The 25668-nt window shown below is 44.4% G+C and overlaps 1 protein-coding gene across 1 annotated transcript in view; it reads left to right on the plus strand.

Moving 5' to 3' along the window:
- Positions 1–25668, plus strand: part of LOC126191419 (protein stum) — a 536846-nt gene that overhangs the window by 423209 nt on the left and 87969 nt on the right. The window contains exon 3 of the mRNA XM_049932291.1: positions 23668–23834. Coding sequence (XP_049788248.1) covers positions 23668–23834 — 167 coding nt within the window. The remainder of the gene's footprint in view (positions 1–23667; positions 23835–25668) is intronic.

Genomic DNA, 25668 nt, shown 5'->3' on the forward strand with positions numbered 1-25668 from the left:
TTGACCTACATAGGGAGGAACGATCACCACGATAAAATAAGGGAAATCAGAGTTCGTGCGGAAAGACATAGGTGTTCATTCTTTCCGCGCGCTATACGAGATTGGAATAATAGAGAATTGTGAAGGTGGTTCGATGAACCCTCTGCCAGGCACTTAAATGTGATTTGCAGAGTATCCATGTAGATGTAGATGTGTTGCTTAAATCGTCCCAGGATCCCAAACATACATTCAACAGATCTGGTTGCGCTGCGAATTCGACACATACTACACAATTATCATTTTGCAGTTTGGAATGATAAACAAGTGCAGACGCTGAAGGTCGGGGGGTGCGGCGCCAGAGACTGCATTAACGCAGCGGCGGCGGCGGCGGCAGACACGCGCCTTGACCTAGCGCCGGCGCGCTATGCAGGCCTGGGACGCGCCCCGTTCTCACGTAAGTCGTGTGGCGGGGGAATTAATCTCCCCGGCACAGCCAGCGCTGCGCCGCGGTGCGGTGCGGCGGCACGCTCCCAGAAGCGGTAATTGGCCGACACGCGGATAAAGTTTGAGCTCGCGAGCTGCCGCGCCGCACACGCGACGCCGAACCGAGAACCGACCACGCCGTCTGCCGCGCAAACGACTCTCGAGCCGCGCCGACTCGGCTAATCCTTTCTCTAACACTCACCCAACGTCAGCGGTATAGGCCATCGTACTAAACGGGAGCCCTACATCTCCTGTAAAGCGGTTTGTGTCAGTCTAGTGGACGTGTGTGTGGTTGGAACGAGTGAGAAAAGGGAGGCGTGGCTAAGAAAAATTCATTGATTCGAAGTCGGACTCCCATCTCGCACAATCTGACAACCGAAGTTTACTCACTTCAGTGTGCTACAGATCAATTCATGAAACTCTACGAAATGTTGACGCAAGCTATAAATAAGTCTTTCGATGTTCGGCACTTCGCTAAAGCTGCTAAACGCGTTAAATTTACTATTGAGAAATAGCTATTGTTTAGAGGACCAGACACATCTACATCAGAGAGAAGCACAAATAATAAGTCCGCTTTTTTGTCATCAGTCTTCTGACTGATTCGATGCCTCCGCCACGAATTCCTCTCCTGTGCTAACCTCTTCTTCTCAAAGTAGCACTTGCAACCTACACCCTCAATTATTTGCAGCATAAATTCCAATCTCTTTCTCCCTCTACAGTTTTTGCAGTTTCTGCCCTCTACAGCTCCCTCTAATACCATGGAAGTCATTCCCCCATGTCTTAACAGATGTCCTATCATCCTGTCCCTTCTCCTTATCAGTGTTCTCCACATATTCCTTTCCTCTCACATTCTGCGTACAACCTCCTCATTCCTTACTTTATGCGTCCTCCTAATTTTCAACATTCGTCTGTAGTACCACATCTCAAATGCTTCGATTTTCTTCTGTTCCGGTTTTCCCACCGTGTTTCACTACCATACAATGCTGTACGCCAGACGTACCGGGTGATCAAAAAGTCAGTATAAATTGGAAAACTGAATAAATCACGGAATAATGTAGATAGAGAGGTAAAAATTGACACACATGCTTGGAATGAGATGGGGTTTTATTAGAACCAAAAAAATACAAACGTTCAAAAAGTGTCCAATAGATGGCGCTTCATCTGATCAGAATAGCAATAATTAGCATAACAAAGTAAGACAAAGCAAAGATGATGTTCGTTACAGGAAATGCTCAATATGTCCACCATCATTCCTCAACAATAGCTGTAGTCGAGGAATAATGTTGCGAACAGCACTATAAAGCATGTTCGGGGTCATGGTGAGGCATTGGCGTCGGATGTTGTCTTTCAGCATCCCTAGAGATGTCGGTCGATCACGATACACTTGCGACTTCAGGTAACCCCAAGGCCAATAATCGCACGGACTGAGGTCTGGGGACCTGGGAGGCCAAGCATGAAGAAAGTGGCGGCTGAGCACATGATCATCACCAAACGACGCGCGCAAGAGATCTTTCACGCGTCTAGCAATACTTTTTTTTTTGTTCTAATAAAACCTCATGTCATTCCAAGCATGTGTGTCAATTTTTACCTCTCTATCTACATTATTCCGTGGTTTATTAAGTTTTCAAATTTATACTGACTTTTTGATCACCCGGTAGATTTCTTCCTCAAATTAAAGCCGATATTTGATATTAGTAGACTTCTCTTGGACAGAAATGCCTTTTTTGCCATAGCTAGTCTGCTTTTGATGTCCTCCTTGCACCGTCCGTCATTGGGTATTTTACTGCCTAGGCAGCAGAATTCCTTAAGTTCGTCTACTTCGTGACCATCAATCCTGATATTAAGTTTCTCGCTGTTCTCATTTCTACTACTTCTTATTATCTTCATCTTTCTACGAATTTACTCTCAATTCATACTGTGTACTCATTAGACTCTTCATTCCGTTCAGCAAATCATGTAACTCTTCTTCACTTTCACTCAGAATAGCAATGTCATCAGTGAATCGTACCCTTGATATCCTTTCACCTTGAATTTTAATTCCACTTCTGAAACTTTTATTTCTATTGCTGCTTCCTCGATGTACAGATTGAACAATAGGGGCGAAAGACTACATCACGTTCTTACACCTTTTTTAATCCGAGCACTTCCTTCTTGGTCGTCTACTCTTATTATTCCCTCATATTGTATATTACACGACTTTCCCTACAGCTTACCCCTATTTTTCTCAATTTCGAACATCTTGCACCATTTTACAAATTTCGAACGCTTTCTCCAGGTCGACAAATCCTATGAACGTGCCTTGATTTTTCTTTGATCTTGCTTCTATTATCAACCACAACGTCAGAATTGCCTCTCTGGTGACTTTATCTTTCCTAAAGCCAACCTAATTGTCATCTAACACATCCTCAATTTTCTTTTGCATTCTTTCGTATATTATCCTTGTCAGCAATTTGGATGCATCAGCTGGTAAGCTGTTTGTCGATAACTCTCGCACTTGTCAGCTCTTGCAATCTTCGGAATAGTGTGGATGATATTTTCCGAAAGTCAGATGGTAAGTCGCCAGACTCGTACATTCTTCACACCAACGTGAATAGTCGTTTTGTTCCCACTTTCCCCAATTATTTTAGAAATTCTGACGGAATTTTACCTATCCCTTCTGCCTTATTTGATCTTAAGTCTTCCAAAGCTCTCTTAAATTCTGATTCTAAAACTGGATCCCCTGTCTCTTCTAAATCGACTCCTATTTCTTCTTCTATCAGACAAATCTTCCCTCTCATAGAGGCTTTCAATGTATTCTTTCCACATATCTGCTCTCTCCCGTGCATTTAACAGTGGAATTCCCGTTGCACTCTTAATGTTACCACCCTTGTTTCTAATGTCAACGGAGGTTGTTTTGACGTTCCTGTATTTTGAGTCTGTACTTCCGACAGTCAATTCTTTTTCGATGTCTTCACGTTTTTCCTGCAGCCATTTCGTCTTAGCTTCCCTGCACTTCCTATTTATTTCATTCCTCAGGAACTTGTATTCCTGTATTCCTGAGTTTCCCGGTACATTTTTGTACTTCCTCCTTTCATCAAACAACCGAAGTATTTCCTCTGTTACCCATGGTTTCTTTGCAGTTACCTTCCCAACTTCCCTTTTTAGAGATGTCCATTCCTTTTTAACTGTACTGAAGTCCGCTACAAGTGGCTAAATCACGGGGAAATGTGACACATATAATGCAAATATATAGAATAGTTTGATTGTAGTAAGAGAATGCTGCTATTAATTCAGCATAATCATCCACGATAGCAGCAAGTGCTACAGTTCACTAAAGATTTGCCTTGCACGCTATTATTATTAAACACTCGTGTGACTTAGGTGGCACTAGAACAGATGTGGCAACACAATAAGAAAAAACATATAACATTTATCAATAGAAAATTACAAAATGGTACTTAACTCTGGTACAATTTGATGCATGGTACTTAATATCTAAATATGTTTCTTGGTAGTCTACGTTGTATAAATAATAGTAATCTTTCAGATACTCCTAACAGTACAATTACTCTGTAAATAGCGACTGTTAGGTCGGAGTACTTTATTGAGCTGACTGCAGTCGCTCAACTGAACTGTATAACTGCTGGTTTGTAACTGCCTGAGTTTTCGCGGCGAGTTGTGCTTTGGTGCCTGTCAAGGGAAGGATTTTCAGGTCCACGAGTACAAGGCAGAAGCAATAAAGTCCGCAAGGTTGACAGCGCTCCCTATGGCGGCTGTCCACACTGTTGGCGGACTATATGAAGCGCTAAGGGAAGTGGTGCAGAAGCAAGAAAGGTCCAGTTTTATGACGATCTAGAGGCTGCTGCACGGACTGAGAGACACTGGGCAAGTGGTTGTGCCTGTGTGGTAGCAACCCCCCGCGGTGTTTGTTGTCTACCTCTTTCTTGGTACACAACCAACGGTATATCAAAACATACCACAATATTAATAAACCAACAGAAAATTTAAAATGTGAACATTTACAGATATAGTGGGTGTTTCCAAAATCATTTTACAACTTTGAAAATTAATATATATGTTCATTCATGTCCGAAAGAACAGACACCACGCATTCATATAATTGGTTCTCCTGATGGGTTATGAATCCAAAACCTTCAGTGTGAATGCATAATTACGTTCGACCTCTTGCTGGAATCTCAAAGTAACGAGTTTGGAGGATATGGACGGGGACTTCGTGCTGGTGGTGCTGGGTGGGAATGTCGGTCTGTTAGGTGGTGTGCCGAGATGTTACGCGCAATTGCCATAAACAGTGTATCCGGGTTGCGCAGCGGTTAAGGCAACTGCGTGGTAAGCAGGAGATAATCCTATTCGGGCACACATTTCCAATCGTCGCCGCTGATTCTGCATAAACTATTGATTCAGCTGACATGAATAGCTCCTTCTGTTTATCCCCTCCATCTTCAGTTTACGTTATATAAAGAAGAGACCCCAGGCTTTCATATGAATAACTAACCTTGCTGAATATGACTCCCACTACTAATGCAGCGCTTACCCCGTCTCAGATCGATCTCTTGCCAAACCTTAGCGCCGTGTCAGGTGTGTTGTTTAGTTGTGAGCTCTGCTAGAGAATCTGTCAATGGTGGTACAATCACAGTATCCTCGTTGACGAATCCTCAAAAGAGAATGTTGACAACTCTTTTACGAAGTGTACACCAAGTTCTTGGTCAGCCTCGTCAAAAAGTGGGATTAAAAAATTTCCCAGTGTATCTATGTACACTATTTCCATTGATTTCTTTCTCTTAGGTCTGTAATCTTTGCGCTTCCTCAATGCACAAAAAACGTAACTTATTGGCTATCACGAGAGGTTTCTAAAGTTTGCTTTGAATTCTCACAGTCCCAAATCTTAAAGTTCTCTTTATTAACAAGGGCAGTTCGTTTTATATTATCGTGAAATAGGGGAGATACTGCCACATACTTGAATTGGAATGGCAAACATTAAAGGCGTTTTTCTTTGCGACGGGATCTTCTCATGAAATTTCAATCACCAGTTTCCTCCTCCGATTGCGAAAACATTCTATTGTCACCCACCTACATAGGGAGAAATGATCATGATCATTACGATAAAATAAGAGAAATCAGGGCTCGCACAGAAAAATTTAGGTACTCGTTTTTCCCGCGCGCCGTTCAGGTGTGGAACGGTAGAGAGACAGCTTGAAGGTGGTTCATTGAACCCTACGCCACGCACTTTATCGTCAATAGCAGAGAAAAACGTAGATGTAGATCAATTTCACCTCTAAAAGTGAACAGTTGACTCATCACTAAAGAGGTTTCTGATGAAATCTTCACATTCATCCGACCGATGTAACTTTTGCAACAAAAGCCCTTACGAAGAATCAAATTAGCGTCTTTTAGTTCGTGCACCATTGCTAATTTCCGAGGCAAATTTCTCCTTACGTGGGAATCTGCAGAAATTCATCCAGGAAAGGGTGGGCGGCAAGACTCTAAAATTGTCACTTTTTATATAAATGTGTTGCGCAATTTCGAGACGTGTCGTGCCACAAGAACTAAATTTTATGGGTGACAGAAAATAGTTATTATATCCCAGAGAACTCAACTGCATGAGAAGTGTATGTGAACACCGCAATGAATAAAAACACTATGCTTCAGATTCCAGGGAGCAGCAAGTGCCTCCTTTTACTTCCCCCCCTCACCTCCTCCACTGCCTTTGTGGACGCCTGTGTCTTCTTGACATACGTGAAAGAGCCACATGTGGAGCACCCACATCGTGACAAGCACCGTGGATTGATTTCTTGCCTCGCTTGCTGTGTAGCGTCGTTAGACACAAGCGGTTGAACTGAGAATTTTTTATGCCTAACCGAGCACCCAGTTTGAACAAAACTCTTAGCCCTATCATAAATGGTAGGCCGATTGAGAGAATCTCTAACGTAGTCGGTACGAAAATTAAATTGTGAAGTTGTCGCAGATAGATCCTTCAAGCCAAGCCACACAATGACCTCACAGTGACGGCAGCCGTATGAACTACAGCTGTCGCTAGCAATTGTGTGATTCGGTACCATCGTACTACGTGGGTCAAATATTTATCGTTTTTCCTACAAAATTAGCTCCGCCGTGTCGTCTTCTGCCAACAGCGTCATCCGGATTCGATATGGAGGGGCACGGTACCACCCTGTTCCAATCCTCCTACCAAGGAAAAATCCTTGACACTACCCAGGTTCTCCTTGTAGCAGCCAGACAATCTGGCCACTACATCTACAGCTACATGGATACTCTGCAAATCAGATTCATCGAACAACTTTCGCAATAATTCTGTATTATTCCACTTTCGCACAGCGAGCGGAGTAAACGAACACCTATATCTTCCCCTGCGAGCTCTAATTTCCCTTATTTTATTACGATGATCGCCGGTGTCAATAAAATATTTTCGCATTCGAAGGAGAAAGCTGGTGATAGAAATTTCTTGAGAAGACCCACCCCAACGAGAAACGTCTTTGTTTTGTGTCCACACCAAACCATGTTTCATGTTCGTGGTACTCCCTCCACTATTCCTCAATAATACAAAATGCGCTGCTCTTCTTTGAACTTTCTCGATGTTCTCCGTTAGTCCTATCTGGTAAGGACCCCAAACAGCGCAGAAGTACTCCAATACTCCAAAAGAGAACGGACAAGCGTAGCATAGACTGTCTCTTTAGTAGATCTGTTGCATCTTCTAAGTGTGCTGCGAATAAAACAGAGTCTTTGGTTCGCCTTCCCCGTAACATTTTCTAGGCATTCTTTCCAATTTAAGTTGTTCGTAGCTGTAATTCCTAGGTATTTTGCTGAATTTACAGCCTTTAGACTTCACTGATTTATCGAGGACCGAAGTTTAATGGAATCCTTTTAGCCCTCGTGGGGATGGACTCACACTTTTCATGATTTAAGGTCAATTGCCAATTTTCTAAATCGTTTTGCAATTAGTTTTGATCTTCTGATGACTTTACTAGCCACTGACCTATGGGAGGCAGACTGCTACAAATTTACCCCAAGACTACGTCTGTAACTCATATGAATAGTTTTGTATTAACTTTCAAAAGCTGTAAAGTTCTTTACGGGAGACTTCATATTAATACCACAGTTCCATCAGAGCTCTAAGTCCATGTTATAGCCTTTAAAAAGCCGTTTATGAAGTCATTTCAGTCACAATGATTTAGGTTTTCCGTGATTTCCCTAAATCGCTCCAGGCAAATGTCGGGATGGTTCCTTTGAAAGGGCACGGCCGACTTCCTTCCCTATCCTTTCCTAATCCGATGAGACCGATGACCTCGCGTCCGCAGCTCGTGGTCGTGCGGTAGCGTTCTCGCTTCCCACGCCCGGGTTCCTGGGTTCGATTCCCGGCGGGGTCAGGGATTTTCTCTGCCTCGTGATGACTGAGTGTTGTGTGCTGTCCTTAGGTTAGTTAGGTTTAAGTAGTTCTAAATTCTAGGGGACTGATGACCATTGATGTTAAGTCCCATAGTGCTCAGAACCATTTGAACCATTTTTGATGCCCTCGCTGTTTGGTCTCTTCCCCCAAACAACCCAACATACTGTCACAATGAAAACTTCCCATTGGCCAGTCACTAACATTGTGCCCTGCTGTTCACGCCGCTGCGTCACGATCACATTCAGTGTTCTGTGCAATACCGCAGCTGTAAAGGGATCCTTACCATCCTGAATGTTCGGTTTTCATGGAGTCTAATTCTCCAGACCTTGAACTGAAAATTTCGTCCAGTTACCTCACTAATGCACTTCTAAAGCGAAGTAAATACGTTGGTGATCGTGGTTGAGACATCATGCAGGTTTTCTAGAAGTAATCCTGGTATGTGAAAGACCGGAAATGCAGTGGTGTCGTGTTTGTGTTGCCCGCTACACTGAGACCAGAACTGCAGGATTGTCACCTTTGCCCCCAGAATGTCGTGTTCAGGACGCTTTGCGGATGGGATCTTCCAGCACCGCAGCGAGTACGATGTCAAGATTGCTGGTACAGTAACATTATTATTCGACACTTCTCATATAGAAGGCTGCCGGCTGCAACGCTGCTGCTGACTGCGGCCAGTAGCAGCGAATTAGACCGCTGAGGCAATGGAGTGCTGAGACAGTGTGACAACAGGTGACGGCGACCTTGGCTTAACTGAGGATAGACGGGTGCCCCCACTACAGCACAGTGAGTTTAGCTCCTGGACTGATATACTGATATGGGATCTTCCAGCATCGCAGCGAGTACGATGTCAAGATTGCTGGTGCAGTAACATTATTATTCGACACTTCTCATAAAGAAGGATGCCGGCTGCAACGCTGATGCTGACTGCGGCCAGTAGCAGCGAATTAGTCCGCTGAGGCAATGGAGTGCTGAGACAGTGTGACAACAGGTGACAGCGACCTTGGCTTAACTGAGGATGCACGGGTGTCCCCACTACAGCACAGTGAGTTTAGCTCCTGGACTGATATACTGATATGGGATCTTCCAGCATCGCAGCGAGTACGATGTCAAGATTGCTGGTGCAGTAACATTATTATTCGACACTTCTCATAAAGAAGGATGCCGGCTGCAACGCTGATGCTGACTGCGGCCAGTAGCAGCGAATTAGTCCGCTGAGGCAATGGAGTGCTGAGACAGTGTGACAACAGGTGACAGCGACCTTGGCTTAACTGAGGATGCACGGGTGTCCCCACTACAGCACAGTGAGTTTAGCTCCTGGACTGATATACTGATATGGGATCTTCCAGCATCGCAGCGAGTACGATGTCAAGATTGCTGGTGCAGTAACATTATTATTCGACACTTCTCATAAAGAAGGATGCCGGCTGCAACGCTGATGCTGACTGCGGCCAGTAGCAGCGAATTAGTCCGCTGAGGCAATGGAGTGCTGAGACAGTGTGACAACAGGTGACAGCGACCTTGGCTTGACTGAGGATGCATGGGTGCCCCCACTACAGCACAGTGAGTTTAGCTCCTGGACTGATATACTCGGCGCAAGGCGACTGACAGGATCGTGGATACGCCCTCGTCGAACCCAGGACGCACAAAGACTGGCTGGAGGGTCAGGCAAAGAAGGCATCCAGTGAAAGGCCTCGCTTCAGTAGTAACAGTTCAGAGCCCGGAACCGTGAGAGCTAGCTGACCGGTGGCTTCACCTTATCTATGATGCTGCTCGATGAAGCTGTAGCTGCTTGGCTGTGCATCCTACCGATGACTGGCGTGGTGATGTAAACACTGCGCCAAAAAAATGAAGCTACCGGCTGAATTTGGGGTGTTGTGATAGGAGCTTGGTTCCCGTCAGGTAGCTGGGTGTGAAACGTTGCTTTTTATTGCAACGTGTAGCAATCCAGCCCACTGCTGCCGCAGACAGCTGCATAGCTGAACCCTACGCCAGCATTATGCAGTGCCCAACATATCGCATGGCTGGCTGCTGCTGTGGTCTGTCTGAAACCGACGTCGCAACAGAAAGTATTTAGCTGACCAAATAATGTCACAAAATTGATCTGTTCCATATCTTACTCTATCATCGGGCCACTGCCTTGGGTCTTATCCGGGATCTTTATTGTGTGAAATAATACTGCTGAATGCTATCTATTTGCTCGCCTGTCTGTCTTTACCTATCAATTTGGCAGCGACTCATCTTAATAGTAGAGGCGCTGGCAACAAGCCCTCAGTTCGCCTTCCTGAATGGCTTGCCCCTTACCTTGTTACAGGAACTTCTCACACATTTCACTCTTAGCTCGATATAACTGCTTAGTGTCGAAATGCTAAGGAGAATTTAGACCATGGAAGGGGATTGCAAAGCCTACAAGCAAGAACAGAACCGAATAAAGTTTAAGACAATTTATTACGAAGACTCGGTAGCCTCTAAAACTGCTTGACAAATGACGTTACCACTTCGCTGAAGTCTGTGCATGACACCACAGCACAAAAAGTCAACACGGGAAACCTAAGAGTATTCTACGTGAAGATATACGAGGGTCATTTCGTAAATAATGGCAACTGTGATATAGCTCCTGATGATCGGACAACATGAGAATTCCTCGATGTGCTTTGAACCGGTACGGCAATGGGTATCTGAATGCGAACATAAAATAGGATTCCAGTACAGGGGGTCACGGTAGAGGTTGAAACGTACACATGGGACTCTATGTAAACTTATTGTGCACAAGTGGAACAAAAATCAATCAAAATCAATTACTATGCTTCAAAATAGCAGCACGGTGCATACACACAGCGTTGCCAACGATGGGGAACGGGCTGAATACCTTTGACATTGCCATTAATGTGTGCCGCGTGTCGCCGAAATACCATGAGAACATTCGCCCTGTTTGCAAACCGTCTCCCACGAAAGCCTCAGTTGTGGAATGAGGTCGCAGTCGCATGGACTGCGGTGTGGTGAGTAATGTGGGTGGAGGAGAATCCATCTTGCAACAGGGCCACCTCACACTGTTTCAGGTGCTGATACTGAGCTATCCTCAACTGCGGCCGCAATCTGTCAGTTGATTTTTGCTGCGGGCTTTCAAATGTATTCTCGAAGCCCATATAGACCTTCCACGTGGCCACCTTCTGGTCACGTAATGGCTGGCTATCTCTCCCTCCTCCAACCGTACGCTTCTAACGTCATAATCTTTACTCTGTCGTACTGTTAAAGTCTAAAACAAGAACGGCTTGCCGCGCACTTCGTTGCGTTGAGGCGTCTTACGGCGATGTCACACGTCCCCACGATATTCCATAGTTGCCATGACTTATGGAATGATCCTCGTAGAACCTACGTCAGCTTTATCTTTCCATAAACCAAGTGTTAAACTTGCTGTGACAATAAAAATCCGCAAAAATATTTTCTATGCCACGCATGTCTCGAAATGTAAGAATCTGGACACTATACGTGCCGCGACAGAATTCCCTTCACACCTCGCAACAGCATGAGAAAATTATGCGTCCACTAAGAAACGAAATTACGCAAGCCGAGCGCATGGCGTATATGTTTTCAGTAGGATAGGAGGAACATGAGGTCTTCTAGAGGCAGTTTCATGTGTAACATGTGTAACATCATTATTCATTATTTCAGGACACACTTTAAACAAAACTAAACTCGTGAAATGAATACAAATGTTCGACCTTTTAACTTTGACAGTTACAAGGCACTCAGGCTAATACAACTGCTGCCTAACGTGCACAGCTACTTGGTGGATCTCAACGACGTTTTACTTTGCCGGCCGCGGTGGTCTTGCGGTTCTAGGCGCTGCAGTCCGGAACCGCGGGACTGCTACGGTCGCAGGTTCGAATCCTGCCTCGGGCATGGATGTGTGTGACGTCCTTAGGTTAGTTAGGTTTAAGTAGTTCTAAGTTCTAGGGGACTGATGACCTAAGATGTTAAGTCCCATAGTGCTCAGAGCCATTTGAACCATTTTTTTTTTTTTTACTTCATATGTCGAGAAGCGTGTAGTGGCGTTACCGCCTCCATGTCACCTCGGGTCATCCACTGTTGAGGCTGACAACATTCCTCATTATCATGCCTCATAATATTTTCTCAGAAACCAATCTTTCATAAGTAGTTGTCACAGGTATTATTCTGGTTTCAGGATGATGGGCGAGTCCATCAACTTGGTTGATAGGTGTCTTCCCTAGTTTACTGGGTCTTAATACGCCCGTAGACCGGGAGTCCACCTATATAAATGCTCTAGAACATTGTCGAAGCCAATATAGACCTTCCACGTGGCCACCTTCTGGTCACGTAATGGCTGGCTATCTCCCCCTCCTCCAACCGTACGCCTCTAACGTCATAATCTTTACTCTGTCGTACCGTTAAAGTCTAAAACAAGAACGGCTTGCCGCGCACTTCGTTGCGTTGAGGTGTCTTGTATGCTTTTCCTTTTTTTTTTAGTTATAGCCTTCTGATTGATATGATGCGGCCAATTATTTGCTGGATGTATCCCAATCTCTGTCTTCCTGTGCAGTTTTTACTGTCTCAAGCTCCCTCTAGTACCACGGAAGTTGTTCCCTGAGGTCTTAATAGAGGTTCTGTCATATTGTCCCTTCCGCTTGTCAGTGTTTTCCATACATTCCTTTCCTCTCCGATTCTGCACAGAACCTACTCATTCCTTATCTTATCAGTGCACCTAATTTCCAACACTCGTCTCTAGCGACACATCTCAAATGCATCGATTCTCTTCTGTTCCGGTTTTCCCACAGTCCATGTTTCACTACCGTACAATGGCGTGCTCCAAACGTACATTCTCAGAAATTTCTTCCTTAAATTAAGGCCTGTGTTTGACACTGCTACCCTTTTTTGCCAGTGCTAGAAGCTCTTGCCCTCCCTGCTGCGTCCGTTCTTGGTTGTTTTCCTGCCTAGGTACCAGAATTCCTTAACTTCATTTATTTCGTGACCATCAATCCCAAAGTTAAGTTTGAAACTCTTTTCATTTCTGTTACTTCTCGTTACTTCCGTCTTTCTTCGGTGTTCTGTACTCATTAGACTGTTCATTCCATTCAACACATGTTATAATTCTTCTTCACTTTCACTGAGGATAGCAATGTCATCAGTGAATTTATCATTGATATTCTTTCACTCTGAATTTTAATCCCGCACATGAATCTTTCCTTTATTTCCGTCATTGCTTCTTCGACGTATAGATTGAACAGTAGGGGCCAAAGATCACATCCCTGTCTTACACCCTTTTTAATTCGAGCACTTCATTCTTGGTCTCCCACACCCATTGTTCCCTTTTGGTTTTTGTACATATTACATGTTATCCATCTTTTCCTGTAGCTTACTTCTACTATTATCAGAATTTCAAACATCTTGCACCATTTTACATTGTTGAACGCTTTTTCCAGGTCGATTTGATATTTATTCCCACACTATATCCGCCATTACACAAAAAGGTGATTAGATAATCGATTAAGAAAAATGTAGTCTGCCATAGAGAAGCATAGGAATTGTTGCATCTATTACTTTAGAGTCACCACCATCATTTACTACAGTCTTCCTTAGTTTCCCATATCATATTGCAGTAAATTAAGCTCGAGTTCTATGTAGTCGGCCGGCCGCTGTGGCCGAGCGGTTCTAGGCGCTTCGGTCCGGAACCGCGCTGCTGCTACAGTCACAGGTTCGAATCCTGCCTCGGGCATGGATGTGTGTGATGTCCTTAGGTTAGTTAGGTTTAAGTAGTTCTAAGTCTCGGGGACTGATGACCTCACATGTTAAGTCCCATAGAGCTTACAGCCATTTGATTTGAACTGTTTAAAAGACGTCGTTGTTCCGCTGAATCTGTTTTTCGTGAATAAGATGATTTACTTGTCTTTAGTGACCAATTTAGACCACGTGGTAGTTATAAAGTATGGTTGAAATTGGACAGCAGTGATGAGTAAACCATCTTATTCCAATAAGACAACTTCAGTATAACCATAACGTCTTCTCACCCTTTCACCACCATTTGTTTCCGGAGTGAAAGACGTAAACATACGGGTATTTTAATCAATATCTGAGTAAGAGGAAATAATAGGAAAAAAATAATTACCTGCCGTGTTGTTTTCCTTTCAGTAGACGATTCCGCAAAAACTGGAATATATACAGAAAACAGCCACACATCAGTGCAATAGAGCATCTCCGCAAGTTTTTAATTGACATTACAGGTGATCAACATGGGCACCGTTTTTGATGCGACAAAAGCCAGTAAGTGCTGGCAGTTCATTGACACGTATTGTGCGTGAAGGCAAGAGAACAGCCCGTTTTTCATATCTGTTCATTGGGTTGCTTGTCTGGAGGCGTGAACTAATTCTATTCGACAATACAGAGCGGAGCAGAGTGTAAACAATGAAACTTGAAGAGAATTCAACCCATACGTGGAAACTGTAATTATAAGAACTACGCAAACCACTATTAGGCTTCACTCTATCAGTGGGATATATAGCAGCAGCATGCACCATATTTCCATTGCTTCTCCGATAACCTATCGTGAGATGCATACGTACCAATGGTAGTGAAAGAGTTAACAGATATTAGTGAGTTGTAGACCTCTACAGAACACACTCAGTTGCCAACATCCTCGTCACTCTCTGTTCACGTCTCGCAAAGGGCATCGCGATTTAATCACCCGCAGATATTTTCGTCATATATATCTTCACAAACAGAAATGTTTAATCCAAACGACAACATGTTCTAATTATATCAGAATGCCTCAGATATAATATTGCGAGACTTTGATAGACTACTGGAAGTTCTAACTCGAAAGGAGGTCCCTGGAGTAGACGACATTCCCCCAAAATTACTCAAGTTCTTGGAAGAGCCAGCATGACAATACCGTTGAACTTGGTATCCAAGATATTGAGACAGGTGAAATACCATTGGATATAAAGAAATATGTGATAACTCTTGTTCCATTAGAAGTCAGGTTTTGACGGATCTGGAAATTACCGAGCAATCAATTTAATAACTCATGGATGAAAATTATTGTCGCAAATTTCGTATTTACAGAAGAATGAGAAAATTCGCAGAGGCCGACCTCAGTCACTATGGATTCTGGAGAAGTGTAGGAACACGATAGGCAATACTGACCGAACAACTTATCATAGAACATGAACGAAGGCAAACCTAAGTTAATAGCATTTTTAGATCTAGATAAATATTTCGATGATATTGACTATAATACGGTCTTTGAAACTATGAAGGTATCAAGGATGAAATTCAAGGAGTGAAAAGTTATCTAGGACTTGTACAGAAACCAGGCTGCACTTGTAAGAGTTGAGAAAAGCGAAAGAAATGCGGTGGTTGAGAAAGTGAGAAATGGTAGTAGCCTATCACCGATGTTATTCAATCTGTACCCTCTGGAAGCAATAAAAGAAACAAAGGAGAAATTGGAAAAGAGAATTAAAATTCAAGGAGAAGAAGCAAAAACTATAAGGTTTATCGATAACATTGTAATTCTGGAAGACAGAGAACATGATTTGGAAGAGCCGTTGAACGGAATTGTTAATGTTCATTGAAAGACGTCATAAGATAAACAACAAAAGCGAAACTAAGGGAAAGGAATGTAGTCGAAGTAAATCAGGCGAAAATGAGAGAATTAAATTAGGAAACGAGAGGATATAAAATACACATTGGCAGTAGTAAGAAAAGCACTTGTCAAAAAGAAAAAAATTGTTAACATCAAATATAAATGTAAATATTGACGAGGCACTCTATCGAAATGGGAAGAAAAGAAATCTATGGCAATACTATAACAATGGATCAGTTAATAGGACAGATCAAGAAATCGTCAATTTTATGACAGGCGTAAGTGTCAGTGGGGAGGGGGGGGGGTGGAATTGCAGGGGGATGGATGTAGATTGTAGTAATCACGCAGAGATTTTAGCGGTATCCGTTCTAAATTTACCGAAAATTAATTAGAAGAAATATTTCTGCCGTGACACGTTTCTGTGTCGGAGATGCTAACTGCGCAGTTCTAGTTTACGGAAGGTTGCATGTGGAGGGTTACGTTGAACAAACCGCGAGGGAGAGTTCTAGCAATTTTCGCCTGATTCTTCCCTAAATCATCAGGAGAAGGCTTTCTTACCTCTTTTCTTCTAAAGCTGTTTCGATGCTCCCACTGGATCTCTTCTCCGTGGGCAAGGCTCCTAACATGCTATCATGCGAACATGTAATCGTTTATTAGTTAAGAGCAAAAGGAGGAACATATTTTCACAGTCGATACTACAGTATCTGAGAGCTAATAATTGTAGTACGCATCTTGGAATTAATTATAAACTTCTAGCAGCATGATAGTTACAGTTCCGTACACAATACCAGTTTCCACACAACACTGAAGGCAGTACGACGAGACTGCATATCAACATTAACTCACTTTTAATTAAACTAAGTAACTACTCACAGGACACATGTGTTGCCTGCTCGAAAATTACTCATATTCTGAGCATTAACGTTTCCCGAAGATATGTTAAATTGCAGTTCACTTTTAATTAAATGAGAGAAGAATTTGTTGAGTCCACATGCTACGTGCATGAAAGCTAGTCATTCGTTACAACTGGCCTATGCTAACTTTCGCATCTGCCTGTTGAGCGCGCTTTCATGGTTGGTAGGTCAAGTCTGCAAATCGCTTCTAACATTAAACCTACGAAGGGCGTTCTGTAAGAAATGCAACACTTTTTTTTCTCGGCCAATTTCGGTTGAAAAAAATGCGGAATTTGTCATGGGACGACGTGGACTATTTCCGCTTCAGCTCCCATAGTTTCGTGAACTTCCGTAGGTGGAGGCGCTATACGTAGCCTTAAAAGTAGGACATGGTTCCAGGCACACGACTGTCATTGAGTTTCTTTTGGCGGAAAACCAGAGAATTTCAAATGTTCATAGGCGCTGTGGAGATCTGGCAGTGAACAAAAACACGATGAGTCGTTGGGCGAGGCGTCTGAAAGCATCGCTGTGGCAGTGCTGACCCACTCGTCCGTCATTTGGGGTACTCAAAAGTGTGCTGGCCAACAGTAGACCATAAAGAACAACGTAGGACCAATTGTGCGGAACTACTGCGCGTTAAGAGAATGATCGTGAAAAATTTTTGTCCGACACCTGCACAGGTGATGAAACATGGAATCATCACTTCGAACCGGCAACAGAATGGCAATCTATACAGTGGCGCCACGCCACGTCACCTCCGAAGAAAACGTTCAAAGACGTACCCTCAGCCGGTCTCCTGGGACTCTGAAGGGGCTATCCTGTCTGATGCCCTCCCTCATGGTGCAATGGTCCGCAGCTCGTGGTCGTGCGGTAGCGTTCTCGCTTCCCGCACCCGGGTTCCCGGGTTCGATTCCCGGCGGGGTCAGGGATTTTCTCTGCCTCGTGATGATTGGGTGTTGTGTGCTGTCCTTAGGTTAGTTAGGTTTAAGTAGTTCTGAGTTCTAGGGGACTGATGACCATAGATGTTAAGTCCCATAGTGCTCAGAGCCATTTGAACCATTTTTTTGGTGCAATGATCAATTTTGAAGCTACTGTGCTAGCCTCAGGGAATTGAGGAAACGAAATCCTCATTTTCTATTACAACGCAAGGTCTCGCACAAATCTGCGGACCTGGGAGGTGTTCACACACCTTCATTGGACTGTTCTTCCTTTTCTACCCTACAGCCCGGATCTCGGGCCTTCCGAAAAAATGGTTGAAATGGCTCTAAGAATATGGGACTTAACATCTGAGGCCATCAGTGCCCTAGACTTAGAACTACCTAAACCTAACTAACCTAAGGACATCACACACATCCATGCCCGAGGCAGGATTCGAACTTGCGACCGTAGCAGCAGCGCAGTTCCCGACTGAAGCATCTAGAACCGCTCGGCCACAGCGGCCGGTGGACCTTCCGACTTCCATCTGTTTGCCCAATGAAGGATGCACTCCACGGGACAAAATACGTGGATGAGCAGGAGGTTATTGATGCAGCAAGACATTGGCTCCAACGTCGACCAGTAGAATGGTGCCATGCGCGCGTACAGGCTCTCCCGGTAAGGTGGTATAAACCCGTCGCACTAAACGAAGATTATCTTCAAGAATAGGATTTTGTAGCCAAACGAGTGGGAGATAATATAGTGTACTGGAATCCTGAAGGAAACGAACCTGCTTTCAGAAAAAAAAGTGTTGCGTCATTTATCGAACGTCGCTCGTATTAATTAACGCGATCTTGGCCGTGAAAAGTTTTTTAATGTTAAATATACAGTGTGGTCAGCAATTCCCGTTAAAAACTTCTAGGGCATGTAGAGGCTAGTGAGTACAGAACATTTTGAACAGGAACTCATGTCCGGAATCGTATCGTTTCCGTTCTACGACAGTTTCGGCTGGTCCCGGCGGAGGTTCGAGTCCTCCCTTGGGCATGGGTGTGTCTGTTTGTCCTTAGGATAATTTAGGTTAAGTAGTGTGTAAGCTTAGGGACTGATGACCTTAGCAGTTAAGTCCCATAAGATTTCACACACATTTGAACATTTTCTACGACAGTTTCAATTCAGATGTGTACGTCGTCAACGTCTGCTTAGGGCAAGAGAAACGTCTCAGAGTTCCCTGTCCTGGTATGCAACAGGGTAGACACGATGACGTGTACTTCGTCAAACGATCCCCAGATGTCACTTATTGTCTGCTTTGCTATGAGACCGAGTCAATACCTGTGCATCACCGATAGAGGAAACTTGGTGCAGTACACGTTTGCGGAACACAGACATGCTCCTTGTGTATGGCGAAGCTGGAGGTAAGGAAGAGCTGTTAGTCGACTGTATCACGAACGTTTTCCACACCGTCACACTCCATCGCACAAACTGTTAGCACAAGTTACACAACGGCTACGAGAAACGGGTACCTTCAGCGTCAGGAGGCACGACTGTGGTGCTCCACGGCGACGCCGCTCTCCCGAATTTGAAGAAGGTGTACTGCGTCGCAGTGAAGATAGTCCATCAACGAGTTCGCGAACAATTGCGCGTGCAATGGCTGTTAATCAGAGTACCGTCTTGGACGTCCTGCATGAGCAACAATTACATCCGTACCACTTACAAAGGGTAAACGCTATGGGTCCAGCAGACTTCCACAACGCGTCGCCTTCTCCACATGGATCCTGCCCCGTTGCATCGACGCGCCCCTGTTTCCACGTCGAGTTCACAGATGAATGTAGGTTCAGGACGAAAACCCTCATACCACGCATGTTCAGGGATTTCAAGACAGGTTTGGAATTAACGTGTGGGCAGGTATTCTGGACGGTCATGTGATTGGATCATACCTCCTTCCATCCAAGCTCACGGGTCCCGCATACTTATTCTTCCTACGACACGTACTGGATCCGTTCTTGGAAGCTGTGCCATTGAATGTCCGTCAGGAAATGTGGTTTCAGACTGATGGAGCACCACCTCACTTTTCACTGGCTGTCCGGAAACATCTCAACACATGGTATGGTGAAAGATGGATAGGTCGTGGTGGTCCAACCGCGTGGCCGCCACAATAGCCGGATTTAACACCTATGGACTACTTCTTGTGGGGTCGTATGAAGAGCCTAATTCATGAGACACCTGTAGAGACAGAGGAAGATTTGCCGGCACGAGTTCTGGCCGCTGCGCAAGACATTGAAGAGACACCAGATGGGATGGAGAGAGTGTACCAGAACATGCTTCGGAAGCACAATGTTTGTAACACCGTTGGTGGTCGCCACACCGAGCCGCTGTTATAATGCATCGGTACGTTGGGAATGGTGCCGTAGATGCTGGGTTCTTGTTGTAGTCGACTAATGTAAACCATAAGGTGTAACTTGTAATGCAAATGCGTAAGTAATAACGGAACGAGTCAGTATTCTTTTCAAATGGATTGCAACAATTGTACTGGGTCACGCCTAACTACATTCCTCACGTGGGTGTGGATGAGATAATCATCTCCATTGAAACTGTCGTAGAACGGAAACGATACGTTTCCGGACATGGGTTCCTATTCAAAATCTTATGTACTCACTACCCTATACATGTCCTAGAAATTTGTAACGCGAATTTCCGACCACGTTTTAGATCGCTCCTTCCATCTGCTCAGTATGAGAAACTTTAGTCACTGCTCTCTGTCGACGCTCCAGCAGAAAGCGGCATATTCTCATACCTCTCCAACGCTCTGTGGCTACCTGTTACATGTGGAGTGGATGCTCCGTAGTTCCTGCTTGTTCGCAGTGACAGCAGCGCAAATATTAAATGCTTACATATTTTAGACACGTTGTAATAAAACATCGAGTATAGATTTAAGTGTCAGGAAGTCGTTTCTGGAAGTATTCGTATGGAGTGTCGCCATGTAAGGAAGTGAAACATGGACGATAAATAGTTTGGACAGGAAGAGAATAGAAGCTTTCGAAATGTGGTGCTACAGAAGAATGCTGAATATTAGATGGGTAGATCACATAACTAATGAGGAGGTATTGAATAGAATTGAGGAGAAGAGGAGTTTGTGGCACAACTTGACTAGAAGAAGGGATCGGTTGGTAGGACATGTTCTGAGGCATCAAGGGATCACAAATTTAGCACTGGAGGGCAGCGTGGAGGATAAAAATCGTAGAGGGAGACCAAGAGATGAATATACTAAGCAGATTCAGAAGGATGTAGGTTGCAATAGGCACTGGGAGATGAAGAAACTTGCACAGGATAGGGTAGCATGGAGAGCTGCATCAAACCAGTCTCAGGACTGAAGACCACAACAACAACAATAAAACAAGGTTCGAAGTGCAACATAAACGCCACAAGATGAAGAGGCTTGTTCGGAAATAACTAGTGTGGAAAGCTGCATCAAAGCAGTGTTGCAAGTGAAGACTACAGCACACCTCAGGCGTTTATGTTTGTTTTTGTTTTTTTTTTTTCAAAAATCTCACAACTATGCTGAGACAGTTCTCCAGTCTGATAATGCGCACCTGAATAATCGTGAGCTTGCTGTATTAGAAATACACCACAGGATTTTTTAAATCCTCCGCAGTTACGGGAGGAGCGACAGAGAGCACCACGATGAACGCCGCACTGCGTCCGACATGTTACTATCACGACGTTCCATTAATCTTGGTAATTGGGAGCGTGTATCGACAGCTATCGGTGAAGTCGCGCATTAGCCACGCCTACGTGGCTTGTGGTTAAGCGCAGCTCGCTCGCCCCTAGGCTCGCCGTTGTTGGCGACCGGAAGGCATTCGCGTGATTAACGAGCCGAGTGCAGCTGCGGCCTCGGAGGCCTTCGTCCAGCGGCCAGCTTTTTCATCCCACGCTGAGTGATAGGAATCTGCGGTAATGCGCCACTGATACGGCGGCCAGCGCGCTGCGCTAGTCACGGCATTTAGCACGCGAAATGCTCTGTCCCACGGGCGCCTGCGTTCCAACAATACAGACCACTGGCTACGAGCGCTCGTAACTGCATGACAATGTTGCTGAGGACCAGTCTTACTTTTTCCTAACAAGCGTTCATTCCCTCCACACAGATGACATTTCGCACAAGGATCACGAAGATAAAATATAAGAGGAAGAAGGGCTTGTGCAGAGGCATATACAGGGTGGTCCACGAAATAAGCATCAAACGAAAAAACTACAAAGAACGAAACTTGAAGGGGGAAACAAGATTGCGTTATGGTTGGCCCGCTAGACAGCGCTACCATAGATCAAACGGATATCAACTGCGTTTTTTTAAATAGGAACCCCCATTTTTATTACATGTTCGTGTAGTACGTAAAGAAATATGAATATTTTAGTTGGACCACTTTTTTCGCTTTGTGATAGATGGCGCTGTAATAGTCACAAATGTATAAGTACGTGGTATCACGTAACATTCCGCCAGTGCGGACGGTATTTGCTTCGTGAAACACTTCCGTGTTAAAATGGAGCGTTTACCAATTGCGGTAACGTGTTGATGTATGGCTATTGTGATCAAAATGCCCAACAGGCGTGTGCTATGTATGCTGCTCGGTATCCTGGATGACATCATCCAAGTGTCCAGACCGTTCGCCGGATGGTTACGTTATTTAAGGAAACAGGAAGTGTTCAGCCACGTGTGAAACGTCAACCACGACCTGCAACAAATGATGATGCCCAAGTAAGTGTTTTAGCTGCTGTCGCGGCTAATCCGCACATCAGTAGCAGACAAATTGCGCGAGAATCGGGAATCTAAAAAACTTCGGTGTTGAGAATGGTACATCAACATCGATTGCACCCGTAGCATATTTCTATGCACCAGGAATTGCATGGCGACAACTATGAACGTCGTGTACAGTTCTGCGACTGGGCACAAGAGAAATTAGGGGACGATGACAGATTTTTTGCACGCGTTCTATTTAGCGACGAAGCGTCATTCACCAATAGCGGTAACGTAAACCGGCATAATACGCTCTATTGGGCAACGGAAAATCCACGATGGCTGTGACAAGTGGAGCATCAGCGACCTTGGCAGGTTAATGTATGGTGCGGCATTATGGGAGGAAGGATAATTGGCCCCCATTTTATCGATGGCAATCTAAATAGTGCAATGTATGCTGATTTCCTACGTAATGTTCTACCGATGTTACTACAAGATGTTTCACTGCATGACAGAATGGCGATGTATTTCCAGCATGATGGATGTCCGGCACATAGCTTGCGTGCGGTTGAAGCGGTATTGAATAGCATGTTTCATGACAGGTGGATTGGTCGTCGAAGCACCATACCATGGCCCGGACGTTCACCGGATCTGACGTCCTCGGCTTTCTTTCTGTGGGAAAAGTTGAAGGATATTTGCTATCGTGGTCCACCGACAACGCCTGACAACATGCGTCAGCGCATTGTCAGTGCATGTGCGAACATTACGGAAGGCGAACTACTCGCTGTTGAGAGGAATGTCGTTACACGTATTGCCAAATGCATTGAGGTTAGCGGACATCATTTTGAGCATTTATTGCGTTAATGTGGTATTCACAGGTAATCACGCTGTAACAGCATGTTTTCTCAGAAATGATAAGTTCACAAAGGTACATGTATCACATTGGAACAACCGAAATAAAATGTTCAAACATACCTACGTTCTGTATTTTAATTTAAAAAAACCTATCTGTTAGCAACTGTTCGTCTAAAATTGTGAGCCGTATGTTTGTGACTATTACAGCGCCATCTATCACAAAGCGAAAAAAGTGATCCAAATAAACATTCATATTTCTTTACGTACTACACGAAGATGTATTAAAAATGGGGGTTCCTATTTTCAAAAACGCAGTTGATATCCGTTTGACGTACGGCAGCGCCATCTAGCGTGCCAACCATAGCGCCATCTGGTTGCCCCCTTCAAGCTAGACAAGTTTCGTTCTTTGTAGTTTTTCCGTTTGACGCTTATTTCGTGAGATATTTGGCCCGGTCACCATCAATGGACCTCGTTATTTTTGCAAGTGGAGCAGGAAAAGCCATAACTAGTAGTGGTACAAGGTACCCTCCGAACTGCACCATACATTGGCTTGCGGAATATGTAGGTACACGTAAATGTAAATATGCCATCGAAGCTCATTTCTAATTAATGCCCAGCGCATAAGAGCCATTGTTGCTGACTGTGTACCAAATTTCACATCTGTGCGCTCCCAAACAACGTTCAAATTTAATAGTGTATTGTTCCTACTTACAAACTACAGTTTCGTTGTTTGCTTTCCTTCACGGTCGTGCACTGTGGATGTCGGAACGGAATGACGTGGGGAAAGGCAGGAGCCTGGTGACAGGCGGTGTCCGTGTTGCAGGCCGGCGGCGGGCCAGCCGGCGTCGGTGATCGGCGGCCCCCAGAAGGCCAGCCTGCAGCCGCCACGGACCACCACCGACGCCAGCGCCGCCCCCGCCGGCGGACGGCTGCGGCGCTTCTTCTGCGCGCCCTGGGACAAGGTCGCCTGCTGCGCCGGCAGGAAAAAAGGTACGTGTCTCCTCTCCCTGAACATTGAACACGGCCTGTGATGTCCCCCCTCCCGCTCCCGCCCCCCCCCCCACTAATCCGGACAATGTTTCGGGCATGATCAACAAAAATGATAAAAATCTGAATAAGGTCCCCGTTTGCGAAGAAATATGTTACCGATTAGAGAGAAGATGTGTACAACGAGCTGTTCTGAACAATAAATTATTCCTCTCCTACTACTCTGCTGCTATTATACTTTACGTAGTCTTAGTTAATAATTAGTACAGTCGCTCACAGATAATAGAACCCCGTACGTTGTCCTCGATGGTGAGTGTTCATCGGAGGTGAGGGTATCATCTGGAGTGCCCCAGGGACATGTGGTAGGTCCGCTGTTGTTTTCTATCTACATAAATGATCTTTTGGATAGGGTGGATAACAATGTGCGGCTGTTTGCTGATGATGCTGTGGTGTACGGGAAGGTGTCGTCGTTGAGTGACTGTAGGATGTTACAAGATGACTTGGACAGGATTTGTGATTGGTGTAAAGAATGGCAGCTAACTCTAAATATAGATAAATGTAAATTAATGCAGATGAATAGGAAAAAGAATCCCGTAATGTTTGAATACTCCATTAGTAGTGTAGCGCTTGACGAAGTCACGTCGATTAAATATTTGGGCGTAACATTGCAGGGCGATGTACTTGAGGACAATATTATGCAAATGGAAGAGGATGTAGATGAAGATGAAATGGGAGATACGATACTGCATGAAGAGTTTGACAGAGCACTGAAAGACCTGAGTCGAAACAAGGCCCCCGGAGTAGACAACATTCCATTGGAACTACTGATGGCCTTGGGACAGCCAGTCCTGACAAAACTCTACCATCTGGTGAGCAAGATGTATGAAACAGGAGAAATACCCTCAGACTTCAAGAAGAATATAATAATTCCAATCCCAAAGAAAGCAGGTGTTGACAGATGTGAAAATTACCGAACAATCAGTTTAATAAGCCACAGCTGCAAAATACTAACACGAATTCTTTACAGACGAATGGAAAAACTAGTAGAAGCTGACCTCGGGAAAGATCAGTTTGGATTCCGTAGAAATACTGGAACACGTGAGGCAATACTGACCTTACGACTTATCTTAGAAGAAAGATTAAGGAAAGGCAAACCTACGTTTCTAGCATTTGTAGACTTAGAGAAAGCTTTTGACAATGTTGACTGGAATACTCTCTTTCAAATTCTAAAGGTGGCAGGGGTAAAATACAGGGAGCGAAAGGCTATTTACAATTTGTACAGAAACCAGATGGCAGTTATAAGAGTCGAGGGACATGAAAGGGAAGCAGTGGTTGGGAAGGGAGTGAGACAGGGTTGTAGCCTCTCCCCGATGTTATTCAATCTGTATATTGAGCAAGCAGTAAAGGAAACAAAAGAAAAATTCGGAGAAGGTATTAAAATCCATGGAGAAGAAATAAAAACTTTGAGGTTCGCCGATGACATTGTAGTTCTGTCAGAGACAGCAAAGGACTTGGAAGAGCAGTTGAACGGAATGGATGGTGTCTTGAAGGGAGGATATAAGATGAACATCAACAAAAGCAAAACGAGGATAATGGAATGTAGTCGAATTAAGTCGGGTGATGTTGAGGGTATTAGATTAGGAAATGAGACACTTAAAGTAGTAAAGGAGTTTTGGCATTTGGGGAGCAAAATAACTGATGATGGTCGAAGTAGAGAGGATATAAAATGTAGACTAGCAATGGCAAGGAAAGCGTTTCTGAAGAAGAGAAATTTGTTAACATCGAGTATAGATTTAAGTGTCAGGAAGTCATTTCTGAAAGTATTTGTATGGAGTGT

This window comes from Schistocerca cancellata, chromosome 6 (assembly GCF_023864275.1).
Source record: "Schistocerca cancellata isolate TAMUIC-IGC-003103 chromosome 6, iqSchCanc2.1, whole genome shotgun sequence".
NCBI lineage: Eukaryota > Metazoa > Arthropoda > Insecta > Orthoptera > Acrididae > Schistocerca > Schistocerca cancellata.